Raw genomic sequence first — 20,100 nt, 5'->3', positions numbered from 1 at the left:
GTGAGCATGTCGACATTATGAATGTGGACAAAATATACCAGACCTCTTTTTGGAGCCTGACCACGGTAGCTAATGCCATCTGCAGATGATGTTAGCGTGTATAGCATATGGAGAGAGCAGCGCCATAGAGTCATCTTCTGATCCCTCCCTGGCAGGCTCCATGCTCCACTCCTCCCTTCTGTCACTGTTTTTTTCTGTGCATGAATAAGACAGGTCAGAACACAGAACTAAAGTGATAGGTACATAAACCCACATGTACCAATGATAAAATTTGTCTTCCATTTCCCTGTCCAATTGTACTCATTTGCCTGAGTTCAATTATGATGAAACCGAAAAAATGGCTATTCATATCACAGGCCATAATTACATGGTTTCCTGGGATTCCCATAATACTCACAAATTTTCTCCTGCACTCCTGGGAGAGTAGTCCAGCCTCCCATGTCTTCCCCCTGCAGTGGGCGGTCCAGGGCTTAATGATACAATTCAACAAAAATCGCCTCATCATTGTCCTGCTCACCATTGTGCACAACTGAAAAGCGCTGCTCTCTCTTAATTATAGAGAAAATTAGACTTCAAGATGCAACTTTTACTTAAGCTGTGACTGCAGTGTGGTCATGTGGGTGATGGTAGGTTGCCAAGCTTATCCCCTACTTTGAAATTACTTTGGTTCAAGCAACTGTTTGCAGCTCAGTCACTTACATCTCAGGCTGTTATGGAAAAGTTAAGGAATTAGGGTCCTTGCATCGTTGTTGGGCATTTTGACGCATTCTTCACTGTGCATGTGCAAAAGAGGGTGCTTTGAGCATGTCATTGCACTTTACCCCAGCACTTACTGCAACCTAAAAGTTGGAAAGGTACTTGGCGACCCTCCACCAAAACTCAAATTTATGTTTATGTTAATCAAGCAAACCAGCTACAAGTCTTACCCGAAATGACAAACTAGGAAGCGTACCGGTATCCCAAGCCTTCTAACTGGCCGCTTACTTTTTATTAATTTACAGTTTTCTCTCTCTAATGCAGTTCAATTAACATAGTTGCAGCATGATATTTTGGAGCCTATTTATCAAATAATATTTGCGGGGGAATCCTATGGAAATGGGTATACCTGCAAATATAATGTGTCACCCCAATCTTCCATGAAGGGAACACAGCAGATATATACATATCTGCCGCAGTCGCTCCAGTTACTACAGCACTCGCAGCCCCCATAGGGTTCTATGGGGTTATAATAGCATGAGAAGCGTACATCTAGGGCAGAGGAAGGAAATATAAGCAAGTCACTGTAACAGTCTTAAACTAGTCCCCTGTCTGTAGCCCTTGCTTTGAGTTAACACTAGAGATGTGTGCAGACCCCAGAGATTTGGTTCCAAATCATCGTCTTGCTTTGGTTTTGCCAAAACCACCCTCAAGTATTTTTGTTCGGTTTCAGTTTGGCAAAAATACTAAAATCATGTAACTTGGTCCTCACATGGAAGGGACTTGCAAATAATCAAAAACACGCAAGAACCATTTTTATTAAATCCAAGTTCTGATTTGCTGGACTTGGTACTCACAAACCCCAAAGTGGCCCAAGCTGGAACTCAGTTCAATTCGGGACCCTAAAGTTCGGGTGTGTTTGGTTTTCAACAAAACTGAACTGCTCGTCTCTAGATAACACACACAGATTTCTACTCAGCAGTTGTTTTCCACTGTTGGCAGCTTTGCAAACCGCAAAGTACTGAGTGAACATTTGATTTTGGCGGACATCTCCTTTAATAAACTCCAACTGAAGAAAAAAAAATACACTGTATAAACATGTATAATTCCAGTTTAACAATGCTTTACCTGAGAAACATTCAGGAAAATATCATTGTTTTTTTATACAGTGTATAGCTAGCTTAAATCCCAAGGCAGGGTGGAGCCCCAGGCATGGAACTATATTGTTTTTGGACTTCATCTCATTTGTCTTCGCGATGACCTCAGTTTTGACAGGGAAGGGAGAGAACAAACTGTTGTCAAGTGAGATCATGTGGGAGGCAGTGACCAGTCCACACATTGTATTGTGTTAGTGAGGTGGAGCTACAGATGACAATGACAATGGAGTGACAATGTAATTACTGATGGAAGGTAAGAGCTGCCAAATGCACCTCTGTATGTCTGATCTCTCTTTTTTCCTGAATATGTATCCAGGGCTGGCTCCAGGGGTTGGAGCACCCTGTGCCGGCCCCCTCCAGAGCCGCGAACGATCGAAAATGGGGTTGTGGCCTAATTACCATAGGCCACGCCCCCTATGTGCCATTATTAGGAGGCGTGTCCGCCTCCAAATAACGTCAGGCTGGTGGGAGCCTCACTAGCTGGGCTTCCCCCAGCCTTCTCCTGTCACTGAATGGATGCCGCGCGCATGCGCGCAGCATCCACTCAGAGTCTCCGGGGTCCGGCACCGCCGCACAGCTGTGGCAGTGGGGGATCCCCAACATCCCGATTTAACCACCCGCGAGCCACTCCGGCCCGCGGGTGGAACAGCGGGACAGTAATGTCCCGCTGAAAAATGTTGGGGAGGGGTGCGCCCTCTATGGGTGGTGCCCCTGTGCGACCGCTCAGGTCGAACACTGCTAGAGTCGGCCCTGTATGTATCCCCAGGTTTGCGTCTGTCTTTGGGCCACAATGTTACTGCGCCGTATGCTTCTATGCTATGCTAGTATATGCTTTTTGTTTTAACTCTTGATGCCAGTCAGCCATAGATACATCTGTTACTGTAGACGTTACTTAATTTGGCTCTTTGCACCAGAAGTGGGGGAAGGTTCAATCACATTTCTTTGTAGACCACAAAACCACAGGGCTAATGCTGTGATCGGTGGTCTTCCTACTGAGACACCCACCAGCTGCTGCGCTAATCCATTGCTGTGCATATTAAGACGCACCATCAAAGATTGTATCAGCCCTATGGAGGCGCAGATTCTCTGTCTGATCATGGCCGTCTATGTCAGTGCAACTGCATCTTTTCACTCAGTCGCTGACCGCCACACACCCGTAACACACCCGCTTATGGCTAGCCACCCTGTTACCTCACAGAAATGCCCCCCGAAATTCCATTCTGTGTACAATTTTTACCTGCATCTTACAGCAGGACACTTGCGCAGTGCGACCTGGACACAAGCGCAGACTGAAAACATTGGTGATTTGTGTGCGGCATTGACACTAGGTGCACCTCTGAATCAGGCCCAGAGACTTCCTTTGTAAAGTGAAAATTTGAGGTGCCTGTCTGAAGTTATGGCAGGAGTGGAACTGTTTATGGCTCTGCATAAGGAGTACATGCTGATGTATCAGATGAGGCTGTTTGATGATCCTAAGCAGTTGTCTGAAGACTAGGTCGAGAGAGCAAGAAAAGGAGCAACAGAATGTTCAATCACCGCAGAATATCAAAGGCAGATCTGGAGATCATGTGCCAAGCAAAACGGGGTTACATCTCTTTTACAGCAATAGAAGCTAATATGCTTATATTATATGAACATTACAGGTCAGAGCTGGTGCATAGGCATCTTTATAACGGGTGCAAGGTGTGCAGTGCACACGGGCCCCTGGGTCCAGGGGGGCCCACACCGCACACCCTGCACCCATAGGAAATCATACTTACCCCTCCGCCGATTCCCGAAGTGCTGCTCCGCAGCAAAGGACTGGCACTGCAAAGCAGCAAACACACACTGGGAAAATGGCAGTGGCATGCGCAGAAAAGATGTCCCCAGAGACCCGCGCATGCGCTGTAGATTCTGGCATGAAGCCAGAATCTACAGCGCTCAGTGCCGCGCTGAGCCACTGATGGAGAGGAGGGGGCCCAAACGGAGGCTACACATGGGCCCCCTCCTCTCTTAAAATGCCCCTGAGCTGATGAATACAGTGACGGGATGTACTAAGCATTGCATCCGCGATGCAGTACATCTCGTCTGTCTTTGGGTACATACCATGGTTCATTACCGCGGTATATACCAAGAATTTCGCAAAAGACAGCTCTCCCAATAAGAGCTGTCCTTTGCGATGGTTCCGGACAGAGGGTCTTCTGGGTTTAACACCCAGAAGTCCTTCTGCGCATGCACAGAAGGCGACGGGGGTGATGGGAGGGATCTGATCAGATCCCTCCCAAGGGGGAGCATCCCGATAAGAAGCCCATAGGCTCCTATTGGGTAACGCCATCTGAAGATGGCGTTACCCATTGGGACAAAGCATTCCGGTGCTTAGTATATTTTGGGAATGTGGCAAAACCCCTGAAAATTGCATTTTCCGGGGGGGTTATCAATTTTCACCTTCAGTACATCCCGCCTTGAAGGTCACGCAGCACCAACCATAGAGGGACGTTCTATCGGCTGGAGGGGCCAATATATATCACGTAGGGGCCTATTCATCAACACTAAAATAATGTTTTTAAGGACATTTTCCTTAATTGCCGTTATTTTAGTATTCATGAAGATACTTAACACAGGATATATCACTGATATCTCCTGGTTAAGTCCGCCTGCGTTAATTTCCACACACCCCATATTATGCATTAGTATGGGGATATGGAAATTACGCTATTCATCAAATGTATTTTCAGAATTTGATGGAGTAACTATCTGCCAGTGTTAAGTGATGTATAGCAGGTGATACTTACCTGTGTCAGCGTGGGCAGGTCCTTCTACACTCCCTCTGGCGCTCCCTGGTCACTACTCTGGCTCCAGTGGCTGCTCTGTCACGTGTTCTCCAGGCAGAACACAGTAAAGTAGAAAAAAAGGGGGGGTTCTAAACTTTCCTGTGTTCTGCCTGGAGAACACAGTGGGCCTGATTCAGACCTGGACGCAACACTGTGTTCGCCCGCAGTACGTACGAGCGGTTATATGGTAAACAAAACGCTCGCACGTGTGGACTCTCATAGCTGAGATGCCGCAGAAGGCCGGCACGACCCCTGTCCCCGACTCCACCAATGCCTTCCCCTGCCCACTCCTCCCAAAATTCACCAACCTCCCCTGACCTGGCCATCCCTATTTCCCTTCCCTCTCCTGGACCCCAATCCCAAATAACCACTCCCTCCCCTGATCAACCCTCCCTATTGTCTACTCCGTCCCCTTTGTCGGCATCCGAAATTACCCCTCCTTCTTCCCACCTGCACTGGCCAACGTCCCCCTCGGAGGAAGATTTGGACCACTCTGCCCCTGTCCCTGAATCCGCAGGTATTTTTTTTCCTTTTGTGCAAGTAATTACAGTAAATGTGCCCTATATGCATAAAATGTGGAATCCAGTATTCAAATATAAGGACATTTCCAAACTATTATTTTGGTGCAGGATTTTTTTTTTTTTGGTGGGTTTTTTTTTGTTTAAAATACATTGGTCACATGGAGGCACTCACAATGCTTTTTATTTTTTAAATGTCACCTTTTTTTAACATAAAATATGTGCCTTAATTTGTTTGAAAATTAACTTTTGGCTGTGTACATCCAAATGACATTGTTTCAAAAATCTGCAAAATTTTATAAATATTTTTTTTTTTTTTTTTTTAAAAGAGACGTTTTTGCATTGTGCATATGACACAGGCCAATACACGACTTGTGTGGCTTGGGAAATTTAAAAAAAAATAAAAAAATGGCTAATTGTGTTAGGCTTAGTTCAGGTGCAAAAGAGTTTGGTCTACCCACTCTTATCATGAGGTAATGGCTTTTAAAATTTTACCCTACAAATTTTTTCAGTTTTTTTGGGGGGTTAAAAACTGGCATTTTGCAGATTTTGGAAAAAACTGAGAAATGGTTAAAACAATTTGCTTGATATATTAAAATGTTTTCTTTGTTAATCATACTGTCCTTTTCCAAAAATTATATTGTATTGTTTAATAATATACACATTTCTCTTTCAACAGAGCCATGGATGCGGGATCAGGCCATATTGGCTGAATTGCACAGCATGTGCCGCCATTTGCTACAGATGGTTATTTCATTGGACCATTTAATTTGCTTGATGCACCAGCCTTCATTTTTTTGTTTTTATTGGTTTAAAAAATAAATTCTTTTTGGAAAAAAAATCTCATTCCTTGCCTCACACATTATCAACCAAGGACAAACAATATGTTTGTATGTGTCGAATGGGTTTAGGTTTTTTTGGTCTAAATCTTTGGAAACTCCAAACAATGTATTTCTGATAAAGATGGTTATTTTTTAAAATTTTAATTTAAAAAAAACAATATATTTACACACATTATGAGGTTTTTTTTTTTTAAGGGAATTAAAAAAAAACATGGTTGTATTTGTCATTAACTCCATACTGGTACTCCCTAATACCCTTATGTAGTTAATGCATTGTTGAATTGTAAATTAAAAAAAAATGTGTAATACCAAATACAAATATGTTTTGACAAATTAGAAAGCATGCGTAAAAATGTTTTATTAAAAAATAAAAATATATTATTTTTCTACAGTTTACACTAGGACCCAAACTACAAAGGTAATGGCCAATTTAATTTTTTACCATGCTAATATGTGGGAAAAATTATTATTTTCAAACAAGCTTTTAAAAATTAAATTTTAATGCACACAACTGAATCAAACAGGTTTAAGACACACTCCAAAATCAGGCCAAAGTCACATTTGTCCAGGTGTAAAGTCCAAATTTGGGATGTCACAATCTGTATTTTTCAGGTAGTATGCAGGTTGTTGTTTTGTGTTGGAAAAACAAAATAAGAAAACAAATTTAAAAAAATCAAAGATTGGAAAGTGAACACATAATTTTCCTTCTTCAATATTTTTTTTAAAATAAAAGTTTAAAAAAATTACCTGAAATAACGCAAAACAACATCATCACGTATGGCCCCCCAGACACTCTCCTACGACCAACCTCAGGGGGGCCATCCTCTGACAAGGCATCCTCTGGCTGCATTGGGACCCCACTCCTTATGGCAATGTTATGAAATATTCCACACAGGACCACAATTTTAGAAACCATAGCCAGCAAATACATTAGGTCGCCACCAGAGCGGTGGAGGCATCTAAATCGGCCTTTTAAAAGGCCAATACAGTACTCCACCACCTGCCTGGTGGCAGTAAGTGTGGAATTATATTGACTTTGTGCCCCTGGTGTAGGGACCAAATAAGGAGTGAGCAGCCAGGGCGTGCAAGGATAACCACTGTCTCCTGCATTAAAATAAAAAAAATCAAAAGAAATCCAAAATAAACAGTGTAATGTCAAAAAATTATGGGTACAACTTACCCAGAAGCCACGCATCACCAGCTTGTAGGTTGTTTAATTTTTGCCAAAGCCCTGATTGCAGGATGACAAACGAATCATATGCACTGCCGGGGAACTTAGCATTCAGGGACAGGATCTGGAGGGAGGCATCACATACCACCATTACATTCATAGAATGAAAATGTTTACGGTTCCTAAATATAGCCTCCAGCACTGCTGGAGGCTGAAGTGGTATGTGAGTGCCATCCACAACCCCTATGATGTGTGGGAAGCCAGCAATTTTGAAAATTTTTGCACAGCAAGGGACCCCATATCCAATGGCATATGAATAAAATGATGGAGGTGCTTAAACATGGCATCCATCACACCGCTCAGGATCCTGGAAAAGGGATCCTGGAAAAGGAGGACTGTGATATTCCTGCCACTACTCCGACTGTGGTCTGGAAGGATCCTGAGGCACAAAAATGTAACATCGACATAAACTGCGTTAGTGGTGGTATTGCTGTTGGATTGGTATTTTGCCTTTCAAGATCACTATCTATTAATGAAAGAGTGTCTAGGATAATTTTTGTCAGAAGACGGTAACGCCTTAACACCACATCATCAGGCATTCCAAAAATGGTGACACATGTTCGAACTATCTGGGGCCTTGCATGCCTACAAGGCCTACGCCTAGGAGGATGTCCAGGTTGGTCGGGGTCTGGGACCATCGCCACTATGAGATGACCAACATCAATCTGAAATGTTAGGCAAATTTTAGTTGGCTTAGATATTTTAGAAAGGAAAAATATACTTATCTTATCACTAAAAAGGCAGAATCTTACAGGGTTGGGTAGGGACATCTTGACGAAATCCTACATGTTTTTTATTTGAAATTAAAAAAAAATGTAGGGATTAACAAGGCAGGCTAAGCCCACAAGAACACCACTGCATGCACCACACAGATGAGGCTAAGTTATCTTGACCTGAAAACAATCAAATGTACACTTGACCTATAGACATGAGATCGCAAAAACTACACCACAATTCCTAATATCACATTATAGTACGCTTGACCTAAAGACATGAGATCGCAAAAACAACTCCACAATTCCTAATATTGCATTATAGTATGCTTGACCTAAAGACATGAGATCGCAAAAACTACGCCACAATTCCTAATATCGCATTATAGTACGCTTGACCTAAAGACATGAGATCACAAAAAATATGCAACTTCATTACGAAAAAAAAAACATGTGTTTTTTAAAAATACAACACATATTAAACATTATTTGCTATATCAACATGTTTTTAGGTATACCAATCTGAACAGGCTGATCCTGACATAAATATGTTATAATTTAAACTAGGGGTGTGCACCGGCCACTTTTCGTGTTTTGGTTTTGGATCTGGATCTTTCTTCGTGTTTTGGATCTGGATTGGTTTTGCCAAAACCACCCTTCCGTGTTTTGGGTTCTGGGTTTTGTGTTTTGGATCTGTATTTTTTTTAAAAAAAGCATAAAAACAGCTAAAATCACAGAATTTGTAGGTTTTTCTGCTCCTATGCTATTATTAACCTCAATAACCTTAATTTCCACTCATTTCCAGTCTATTCTGAACACCTCACACCTCACAATAGTGTTTTTATGTCCAAAACGTTGCACCGAGGTAGCTGGATGACTATGCTAAGCGACACGAGTGGGCGGCACAAACACGTGACCCATCTAGGCGTGAAACTGCAGTGGCAGACAGGATGGCAGTTTGAAAAACTAGGCCCCAAACTGTACATAATGCAAAGAAAAAAAAGAGGTGCAAGATGGAATTGTCCTTGGGCCCTCCCACCCACCCTTATGTTGTATAAACAGGACATGCACACTTTAACAAACCAATCATTTCAGCGCCAGGGTCTGCCACACAACTGTGGCTGAAATGATTGGTTCGTTTGGGCCCCCACAAAACAAGCTGGCAATTAATGTGTCCCTGCACAAACTGGCTCTATGGAGGCAAGATGTCATCCTCATCCTCCTCATCCACCGATTCCTCACCCTCTTCAGTGTGTACATCCTCATCCTCACAAAGTATTAACTCGTCCCCACTTGAATCCACCACCACAGGTCCCTCTGTACCTTCTGGAGGCTGGTCTCCCTGGAAGAGCTGATAATTCATTTTGATGAACATCATCTTCTCCACATTCTGTGGAAGCAACCTCCTACGCCTTTCGCTGACAAGGTTCCCGGCTGCACTAAACACTCTTTCGGAGTACACACTGGAGGGGGGGCAACTCAGGTAAAATAGAGCCAGTTTGTACAGGGGCCTCCAAATTGCCTCTTTTTCCTGCCAGTACAGGTATGGACTGTCTGCCATGCCTACTTGGATGCTGTCACCGATGTAATCCTCCACCATTCTGTCAATGGTGACAGTATCATATGCAGTGACAGTAGACATGTCAGAAATTGTTGCCAGGTCCTTCAGTCCGGACCAGATGTCCAAACTTGGTCCTGCCTGCCCTGCATCACCGCCAGCGGGTTGCTTAGGATACCTAAGTTTTTTCCTGGCAGCCCCAGTTGCAGGAGAAAATGAAGAAGGAGCCGTTGACGTGTCACGTTCCGCTTCAGCTGACAGTGTGTTCACCAGCAGGTCTTTGCACCTCTGCAGGCTTGTGTCGGCCGGAAAGAGAGACACCACATAGGCTTTAAACCTAGGATCGAGCACGGTGGCCAAAACGTAGTGGTCTGATTTCAACAGATTGACCACCCTGGAATCCTGGCAAAGCGAATGAAGGGCTTCATCCACAAGTCCCACATGCCGAGCGGAATCGCTCCGTCTTAGCTCCTCCTTCACTTTCTCCAGCTGCTTCTGCAAAAGCCTGATGATGGGAATGACCTGACTCAAGCTGGCAGTGTCTGAACTGACTTCACGTGTGGCAAGTTCGAAGGGCTGGAGAACCTTGCACAACACGGAAATCATTCTCCATCCTCTGAAGCATATAGAGGGTTGAGTTCCACCGCGTCACAACCTCTTGCTTCAGGTGATGGCGGGGCAGGTTCAAGAGTGTTTGCTGGCGCTCCAGTCTTCGGCACGCAGTCGCTGAATGGCGAAAGTGGCCAGAAATTTTTCGGGCCACCCAAAGCGTCTCCTGCACGCCCCTGTCGCTTTTCAGAAAATTCTGCACCACCAAGTTTATTGTGTGAGCAAAACATGGGACGTGCTGGAATTTGCCCAGATGTAATGCCCGCACAATATTGGTGGCGTTGTCAGATATCACAAATCCCCAGGAGAGTCTAAGTGGGGTAAGCCACTGGGCGATGATTTCCCTCAGTTTCTCTAAGAGGTTGTCGGCGGTGTGCCTCTTACTGAAACCGGTGATACACAGCGTAGCCTGCCTTGTAACGAGCTGGCATTTCTGAGATGCTGCTACTGGTGACGCTGCTGCTGTTGCTGCGTAAGGTGATACATCTACCCAGTGGGCTGTCACAGTCATATAGTCCTTAGTCTGCCCTGTTCCACTTGTCCACATGTCCGTGGTTAAGTGGACATTGTGTACAACGGCATTTTTCAGGACACTGAGGACACTTTTTCTGACGTTTCTGTACAGTCTCGGTATCGCCTGCCTAGTGAAGTGGAATCTAGACGGGATTTGGAACCGGGGACACACTACCTCCATCAATTGTCTAAATCCCACTGCACTAATGGCAGATACCGGACGCACGTCTAACACCAACATAGCAGTCAAGGCCTCAGTTATACGTTTTGCTTCAGGATGACTGCTGTCGTACTTCATCCTCCTCGCTAAGGACTGTTGGAGGGTCAATTGTTTAGTAAAAGTAGTGGTGTTCCTACTTCCTCTCTGGGATGATGAACGACTCCCAGCAGCAGCAACAGCAGCACCTGCAGCAGTAGGCGTAGCAATGCAGGATCCTCCAGAGGAATCCCGGATAGGAGAGTCAGTCATGCCAGTGACATGGCCTGCAGGACTACTTCCGATCCTGACTAAGGAGGAAATTGACGAGGAGGGAGTTGACGGTGTGGTTTGCAGGCGCTTGGATACAACAGGACAACGGGATTTAGGTGTCCCTGGACTGCTTACGGTCTTAGCCAAAGTTTCTGAACTTGACAGTAACTTTTTATGAACGCGCTGCAGGTGCCGTATAAGGGAGGATGTTCCTAGGTGGTTGACGTCCCTACCCCTACTTATTTCACCTTTACATATGGTACATATGGCAAGACAGTTGTTGTCCGGATTTGGATAGAAATATTGCCAGACCAAAGAGGTGGAATGTTTGGTCTTCTGCCCAGGCATGACCGTGATGGGCTTTTTCATCCCACGGACAACAACTGTCTCCCCCGGAGCCTGATTTAAACAAACCACATCACCATCAGAATCCTCCTCGCCAACTTCCTCCTCAGCGCCAGCTACACCAGTATCCTCATCCTGTTGTACTTCAACAGTGACATCTTCAATTTGCATATCAGCAAGTGGACTGTGGGTGCTCCTTTCAGCACTTGCAGGGGGCGTGCAAATGGTGGAAAGAGCCACCTCTTCCCGTCCAGTGCTGGGAAGGTCAGGCATCGCAACCACCACCACACTTGGACTCTCCTTGGGGATTTGTGATATCTTCTTAGAAAGCACAGTTCTTCGCTGTGCTTTTGCCAGCTTAACTCTTTTGATTTTTTTAGTGGGAGGAGGGCTTCCATCGTCATGTGAAGCTGAACCACTAGTCATGAACATACTAGGGATCGACCTTAGCCGTTCCTTGCCACTCCGTGTCGTAAATGGCATATTGGCAAGTTTAAGTTTCTCTTCAGCTGATTTAAATGTCTTTTTCAAGGTCATTTTCCTGAACTTTGCCATTTGGGATTGTATGTGCCCTCTACTATGACATTGGGCATCGGCCTTGGCAGACGACGTTGATGGCATGTTATCGTCTATGTCATGACTAGTGGCAGCAGCTTCAGCACTAGGAGGAAGTGGTTCTTGATCTTTCTCTATTTTATTTTTATCGGAGAAAGTTTGGTCCTCCATTTATGTTATATCGATTTGATATATACGTGCGGCTAAACACAGAAAATAATTTTTTTTTTGGTTTGGACTGGAGTGTACTTTCGGGGGTTACAGCACCCTTTAACGGTCAAGCCAGCCGGCCCTTTACTTATGACACAGGCGCACGCTTGGCACTACTTTGTTGATGCACGTGCGGCTACTGCGCACACAATTCACAAACACAGAAAATAATTTTTTTTTTGGTTTGGACTGGAGTGTACTTTCGGGGGTTACAGCACCCTTAACGGTCAAGCCAGCCGGCCCTTTACTTATGACACAGGCGCACGCTTGGCACTACTTTGTTGATGCACGTGCGGCTACTGCGCACACAATTCACAAACACAGAAAATAATTTTTTTTTTGGTTTGGACTGGAGTGTACTTTCGGGGGTTACAGCACCCTTAACGGTCAAGCCAGCCGGCCCTTTACTTATGACACAGGCGCACGCTTGGCACTACTTTGTTGATGCACGTGCGGCTACTGCGCACACAATTCACAAACACAGAAAATAATTTTTTTTTTGGTTTGGACTGGAGTGTACTTTCGGGGGTTACAGCACCCTTAACGGTCAAGCCAGCCGGCCCTTTACTTATGACACAGGCGCACGCTTGGCACTACTTTGTTGATGCACGTGCGGCTACTGCGCACACAATTCACAAACACAGAAAATAATTTTTTTTTTGGTTTGGACTGGAGTGTACTTTCGGGGGTTACAGCACCCTTAACGGTCAAGCCAGCCGGCCCTTTACTTATGACACAGGCGCACGCTTGGCACTACTTTGTTGATGCACGTGCGGCTACTGCGCACACAATTCACAAACACAGAAAATAATTTTTTTTTTGGTTTGGACTGGAGTGTACTTTCGGGGGTTACAGCACCCTTAACGGTCAAGCCAGCCGGCCCTTTACTTATGACACAGGCGCACGCTTGGCACTACTTTGTTGATGCACGTGCGGCTACTGCGCACACAATTCACAAACACAGAAAATATATTATTTTTTTAGCACTTGGGGGGAGCACCCCTGATGGACAGAGCACCCCCTGGACAACACTGCAGCACTCCTTTAGGACTGGGACACTGCACAGGACTTTGGAGTGGACACAGCCCCTATGGAGAACTGACTGCACAACACAGTCCAGCCAGCCCCTATGGACTTTGAAGTAGTGGACACAGCCCCTATTAACAACAGCAGCACAGCACAACACAGCCAGCCCCTATGGACTTTGAAGTAGTGGACAACAGCAGCACTACACTACACTACACTACACAGCCCTAACTCCCACCCTCCCTCTTCACTGTCCACAGCCGAGTGAGAAAATGGCGCCGACGTGGGTACCTTATATAGGATCCAAAACCCGCGAGACTCGGAAGGCGGGATGATGACGTTTTGCCTCGATTTCAGATCCGAGTCAGGCGGGAAAAGTCGAGCCTGATTCGGATCGGACTCGGATCGGGGGGGCTCGGGGGGGTTCGGATTTCAGAAATCCAAACCCGCTCACCCCTAATTTAAACAAACAAAGGAAAATTTTTAAAACCCCCAAAAAACTACTTACCACACCCAGACGAAACACCAAAATTAAAAGGGGACTCCTCGCAAATCCAACCACTAAATGTAAGCAAAGTTAAAACATGTATTACAAATTTTTCCCAAAAAAAAAAAAAAAAAAAAAATCTACCTTCAAGAGAACTGAATAGTTTTGAACCGAAAAAATCCAACCAATAAACTCCAACCAACAAACTCACTCCGACCACGACAAAAACCTAACCAAACAACCGCAACCCACACCGAAAGGCTGAAACCAATAACCCTTAAATAGGCTACACTTTCCAGCTCAAATCAATGACGCAAAATAGCCGCGCACAAAGCATGATGCGGCCGCATAATGCACACGTATCTAAAAATCCAAAATTAGTCTGCTGAAATCATTTGTGGAAACATGACCACGGAAGAGCAGCAAAGCCAAAATCAAGGCCCTCAAAGTAAGTACACAGAAATGTTTATCTCATGATAGTAAACTATAAAAAAAAAAAAAAAAAAAATTATTTTGAAAGGAGGCAAAAAAAAAGAGGCAGCCACAATTCACAAGAAAGGATATGGAGGTTTTGGTTCAAATGTGCATTGATAATCTGTCGCAGGCACCCCGAAATATGGGTGCACCACAGAGATGGAAACTTTGGGAGGATATAGCCAGTGCTGTCAATGGAGTGGGTGATTTTGTCCGCTCTACAAAAGAAGTCAAAAGGCGGTACGTAAATGCAATAACCTATTTCAAGTGTAATTTTTCTTAAAAAAGTCTAATTAAGGCACCTTTTAAATAAACAGAAGGAGCGACTTCAAATACAGGCTCAAGCAAAAACTGGCAGATAGGGCTAAGCATGCAGGGGGGACAGGTGGTGGGCCAACCCCTGTGTCACTTGAGCTGACCGATTTGGAGGAGCTGGCACAGGGGTGTGTGCAGGAAGAGGAGGTGTTTGGCGTGTCCAACATGGACACAGACATGCCAGACTTTGCAGCTCCACATGTTGCCACAGGTAAATATTGTCTAATATTTTTATTTTAAGTTAAAACATTAGATGATAATTTTCTAAATTTAAAAATCTTGTTGTTTTCTTACAGGCACAGAACAGGAAGAGTCTGCTCCAGAGATGACCTTTGGCCGCAGTAGACCTGTTGGCGCCGCAGGGGAGGAACCAGTAGATCCACCTGAGGATCCTGTGGCGGCCAGTCCAGGGCATACCCCCTTGCAGGCAGTGGCCCTCCTCACAGATGTCAATGAGAAAACGAATAAGAACACTGAGATTCTGTTGAGGATGGACGCCAATCTGCTGCGGGTGGCGGATGCCCTGGAGGAAACTGCTGCGGCCAATGTGAGAATTGCAGCTGCCCTGGAGCAGCTCGTCCACCTGCACATGTCCTCCCTTCCTGTCTTACCATCAGGGCCCTCCACCTCTGGCGCAACATCAGCCATCCCTCCAAATGTGCCTAGCCCTATGCCTAGGCCAGAGGAATCAACATCTGCCTCTGGCCAGGCCAGCCGCAAGAGCAAGCGCACAAAATCTTGTGCCCTACAACAACTGGCCAAGCGCCCAAAAAGGCATTGACAGCACTGGCTATATTTCCCAATATCCATCTCTGTGTTTGCCCCATATTTGTGCACCCCAAAAACCTCCATCTCCTTTCTTGTGAATTGTTTTTTTTTTTAAATATTTTGGCGATTGTCTCTTATTTGCTTTTTGGCTTTAAATTTAATTTTGCAAATTGTCTTAAAAAAAACAGTAAAAAACATGGTTTAATAAATTTATTTGCTTCAAAATAAAATAAAAAAAATGTACAAATTGTATGAATGTTCTTTGACAACTGGGTAATAGTTACTCTATCAAACATACTTAAAAACATTACAAAGGTAACATAAAAAAATTATTCTTAAATAAAAAAAAAATGTGACCGTAAGTTAACAGGTAAGTTAAAATTAACACAAGCTAAGCAATTATTAGGTGATTGGATTTGTGCTTAAACCAAATTCTCCCAAAAAAAATAAAACATTTATTAGGTGTTTGGTTTTGTGCTAAAACAAAAATTAGAAAAAACAAAACAACATGCGAACGGAAATTAGAAAATATAACAGGCACATTTCAAATTACATCATAACAAGTTATCCATTTATTAGGTGATTGGATTTGTGCCTTTGAAAAAAAAAAAAAAAACATTGATTCGCCTAGGTAGTTACGAAGACACTATCGTCTTTGCGAGATCCAATACCCTACCACAAGCTGAACGAGCAGTCAGAATGGAAACCGGATCACACAGTGACGTATCAGTACTTCCGCTCAAATTTTCCGCTTGCAGCAGAAAATAAATGTACGCCCAAAAACGCCTTGACATGCCTGCGTTTTCACATCTCCACCCCCGTTACCACCCATAAACGGACCATTCTGTCAATCAAATTACACAGGTCACTTCCTGCTCGCTGTGTATACAAGCGAGAGAAAAATGACCGCAAAGATAGGGCCGCGCATGCGCAGTGATAGCCGGACGCATGCGTGGTTTAAAAAAATCGAATGCATACGAGCGAACGGACATTTGCGTCTGGGTCTGAATCAGGCCCAGTGTCCGAACAGCAGACGGAGGCGGCTGCAACGGGCAGGTAAGTCGGGGACAGGGGGGAGGTGAGTGGGGGTGGGGTTGGGGGGGGGAGACACAGAATTACCGCAGCTGTAGGCAGTACTGCTTACAGCTGTGGTAAGGTAGAGTAGAGAGGGAAAACTATCTATTTCCTGAACAGCTGTCATCGCAAAAATGACAGCTTTTCGAAATAGATACTTATGGAGAGGAGGAATGATGAATTCCTCCGGTAATTAGGTAGAACTCCATGTGAGTTCTAAACCTAATTATCTCCAGAGAAAATGTAGTTATGATGAACAGGCCCCATAGTCAGATAAAGTTAGATAGTGGTGTTGATAGTCATTGTTATAATCATTGCATATTACTGTAACAGCTCTCCAGCACCCGCAGGCATATCTGCAGGTTCTCCAGGGCCGGATTAAAGGGAGGGCGAAGGGGGCGGTCGTCCCGGGGCCCCCACACATAAGGGGCCCCCACACACTGCCCAGAGTTGCCGCTGCTACTAACAGCATTTAGCTGTCTCCGGCGCCGGCGCAGGTATTGTCTTGGTCGGCGGCTCAGCTGTTCCCTAACAGCAGCCGCCGAGGAGCTTTCTACAGTCAGAGTCTCGCGAGATTTGACGTCATCATCTCGCGAGACTCTGACTGTAGGAAGCTCCTCCATGGCCGCAGTCAGTAACAGACAGAGGGAGCTGATGCTCCAACATAAAGAAGAGTTCCCTCTTGGCGCACCTCAGCGGTGCAGAGCGCTGACAGGCAGGTACTGTAGCCCTTAGTGTGCATGTATATATATACACATATACATACACACATACAGTATATATGGCTATGCATACATTATATATAGCTATATATACTGTGTGCATATACTCACATAATGTGTGTGTATATATATATATATATATATATACATTATGTGTGCGTGTGTACATACACAGTATATATAGCTATATATAATATATATATAGCCATATATACTGTATGTGTATATATATATATGTATATATATATATATTACATTTGCTTTAATATTACTGGAATATCAAGGTAATTTTTATATATATATATATATATATATATATATGTGTGTGTATATATATAAATATATATACACACACACAGTATATGTATACGTGTCTAAATGCACACTACCACCTATATATGAGTGTGTGTGTATAGTTAAATATACTATATGTACAGATATACTGTGTGTATATTATATATACATATACATATATATTAGGGGTGAGCGGGTTCGGATTTCTGAAATCCGAACCCCCCCGAGCCCCCCCGATCCGAGTCCGATCCGAGTCAGGCTCGACTTTTCCCGCCTGACTCGGATCTGAAATCGAGGCAAAACGTCATCTTCCCGCCTTCCGAGTCTCGCGGGTTTTGGATCCTATATAAGGTACACACGTCGGCGCCATTTTCTCACTCGGCTGTGGACAGTGAAGAGGGAGGGTGGGAGTTAGGGCTGTGTAGTGTAGTGTAGTGTAGTGCTGCTGTTGTCCACTACTTCAAAGTCCATAGGGGCTGGCTGTGTTGTGCTGTGCTGCTGTTGTTAATAGGGGCTGTGTCCACTACTTCAAAGTCCATAGGGGCTGGCTGGACTGTGTTGTGCAGTCAGTTCTCCATAGGGGCTGTGTCCACTCCAAAGTCCTGTGCAGTGTCCCAGTCCTAAAGGAGTGCTGTAGTGTTGTCCAGGGGGTGCTCTGTCCATCAGGGGTGCTCCCCCCAAGTGCTAAAAAAATAATATATTTTCTGTGTTTGTGAATTGTGTGCGCAGTAGCCGCACGTGCATCAACAAAGTAGTGCCAAGCGTGCGCCTGTGTCATAAGTAAAGGGCCGGCTGGCTTGACCGTTAAGGGTGCTGTAACCCCCGAAAGTACACTCCAGTCCAAACCAAAAAAAAAATTATTTTCTGTGTTTGTGAATTGTGTGCGCAGTAGCCGCACGTGCATCAACAAAGTAGTGCCAAGCGTGCGCCTGTGTCATAAGTAAAGGGCCGGCTGGCTTGACCGTTAAGGGTGCTGTAACCCCCGAAAGTACACTCCAGTCCAAACCAAAAAAAAAATTATTTTCTGTGTTTGTGAATTGTGTGCGCAGTAGCCGCACGTGCATCAACAAAGTAGTGCCAAGCGTGCGCCTGTGTCATAAGTAAAGGGCCGGCTGGCTTGACCGTTAAGGGTGCTGTAACCCCCGAAAGTACACTCCAGTCCAAACCAAAAAAAATATTATTTTCTGTGTTTGTGAATTGTGTGCGCAGTAGTCGCACGTGCATCAACAAAGTAGTGCCAAGCGTGCGCCTGTGTCATAAGTAAAGGGCCGGCTGGCTTGACCGTTAAGGGTGCTGTAACCCCCGAAAGTACACTCCAGTCCAAACCAAAAAAAAAATTATTTTCTGTGTTTGTGAATTGTGTGCGCAGTAGCCGCACGTGCATCAACAAAGTAGTGCCAAGCGTGCGCCTGTGTCATAAGTAAAGGGCCGGCTGGCTTGACCGTTAAGGGTGCTGTAACCCCCGAAAGTACACTCCAGTCCAAACCAAAAAAAATATTATTTTCTGTGTTTGTGAATTGTGTGCGCAGTAGTCGCACGTGCATCAACAAAGTAGTGCCAAGCGTGCGCCTGTGTCATAAGTAAAGGGCCGGCTGGCTTGACCGTTAAGGGTGCTGTAACCCCCGAAAGTACACTCCAGTCCAAACCAAAAAAAAAATTATTTTCTGTGTTTGTGAATTGTGTGCGCAGTAGCCGCACGTGCATCAACAAAGTAGTGCCAAGCGTGCGCCTGTGTCATAAGTAAAGGGCCGGCTGGCTTGACCGTTAAGGGTGCTGTAACCCCCGAAAGTACACTCCAGTCCAAACCAAAAAAAATATTATTTTCTGTGTTTGTGAATTGTGTGCGCAGTAGTCGCACGTGCATCAACAAAGTAGTGCCAAGCGTGCGCCTGTGTCATAAGTAAAGGGCCGGCTGGCTTGACCGTTAAAGGGTGCTGTAACCCCCAAGTACACTCCAGTCCAAACCAAAAAAAAAATTATTTTCTGTGTTTGTGAATTGTGTGCGCAGTAGCCGCACGTGCATCAACAAAGTAGTGCCAAGCGTGCGCCTGTGTCATAAGTAAAGGGCCGGCTGGCTTGACCGTTAAGGGTGCTGTAACCCCCGAAAGTACACTCCAGTCCAAACCAAAAAAAAAATTATTTTCTGTGTTTGTGAATTGTGTGCGCAGTAGCCGCACGTGCATCAACAAAGTAGTGCCAAGCGTGCGCCTGTGTCATAAGTAAAGGGCCGGCTGGCTTGACCGTTAAAGGGTGCTGTAACCCCCGAAAGTACACTCCAGTCCTAACCAAAAAAAAATTATTTTCTGTGTTTGTGAATTGTGTGCGCAGTAGCCGCACGTGCATCAACAAAGTAGTGCCAAGCGTGCGCCTGTGTCATAAGTAAAGGGCCGGCTGGCTTGACCGTTAAGGGTGCTGTAACCCCCGAAAGTACACTCCAGTCCAAACCAAAAAAAAAATTATTTTCTGTGTTTGTGAATTGTGTGCGCAGTAGCCGCACGTGCATCAACAAAGTAGTGCCAAGCGTGCGCCTGTGTCATAAGTAAAGGGCCGGCTGGCTTGACCGTTAAGGGTGCTGTAACCCCCGAAAGTACACTCCAGTCCAAACCAAAAAAAATATTATTTTCTGTGTTTGTGAATTGTGTGCGCAGTAGTCGCACGTGCATCAACAAAGTAGTGCCAAGCGTGCGCCTGTGTCATAAGTAAAGGGCCGGCTG

At 44.9% G+C, this 20,100-nt stretch overlaps 1 protein-coding gene across 1 annotated transcript in view; it reads left to right on the top strand.

Moving 5' to 3' along the window:
• Positions 1 to 14,144: 14,144 nt before the first annotated feature.
• The window catches only part of LOC148453758 (solute carrier family 2, facilitated glucose transporter member 5-like), a 52,397-nt gene continuing 46,441 nt past the window's right edge, over positions 14,145 to 20,100 (top strand). The window contains exons 1-2 of the mRNA XM_088461765.1: positions 14,145 to 14,187; positions 14,825 to 14,901. Coding sequence (XP_088317891.1) covers positions 14,145 to 14,187; positions 14,825 to 14,901 — 120 coding nt within the window. The remainder of the gene's footprint in view (positions 14,188 to 14,824; positions 14,902 to 20,100) is intronic.

This window comes from Taudactylus pleione, unplaced genomic scaffold (genome assembly GCF_031769625.1).
Source record: "Taudactylus pleione unplaced genomic scaffold, aTauple2 ptg001093l, whole genome shotgun sequence".
Taxonomy (NCBI): Eukaryota; Metazoa; Chordata; class Amphibia; order Anura; family Myobatrachidae; genus Taudactylus; species Taudactylus pleione.
This window is presented reverse-complemented; position numbering and strand designations above follow the sequence as displayed.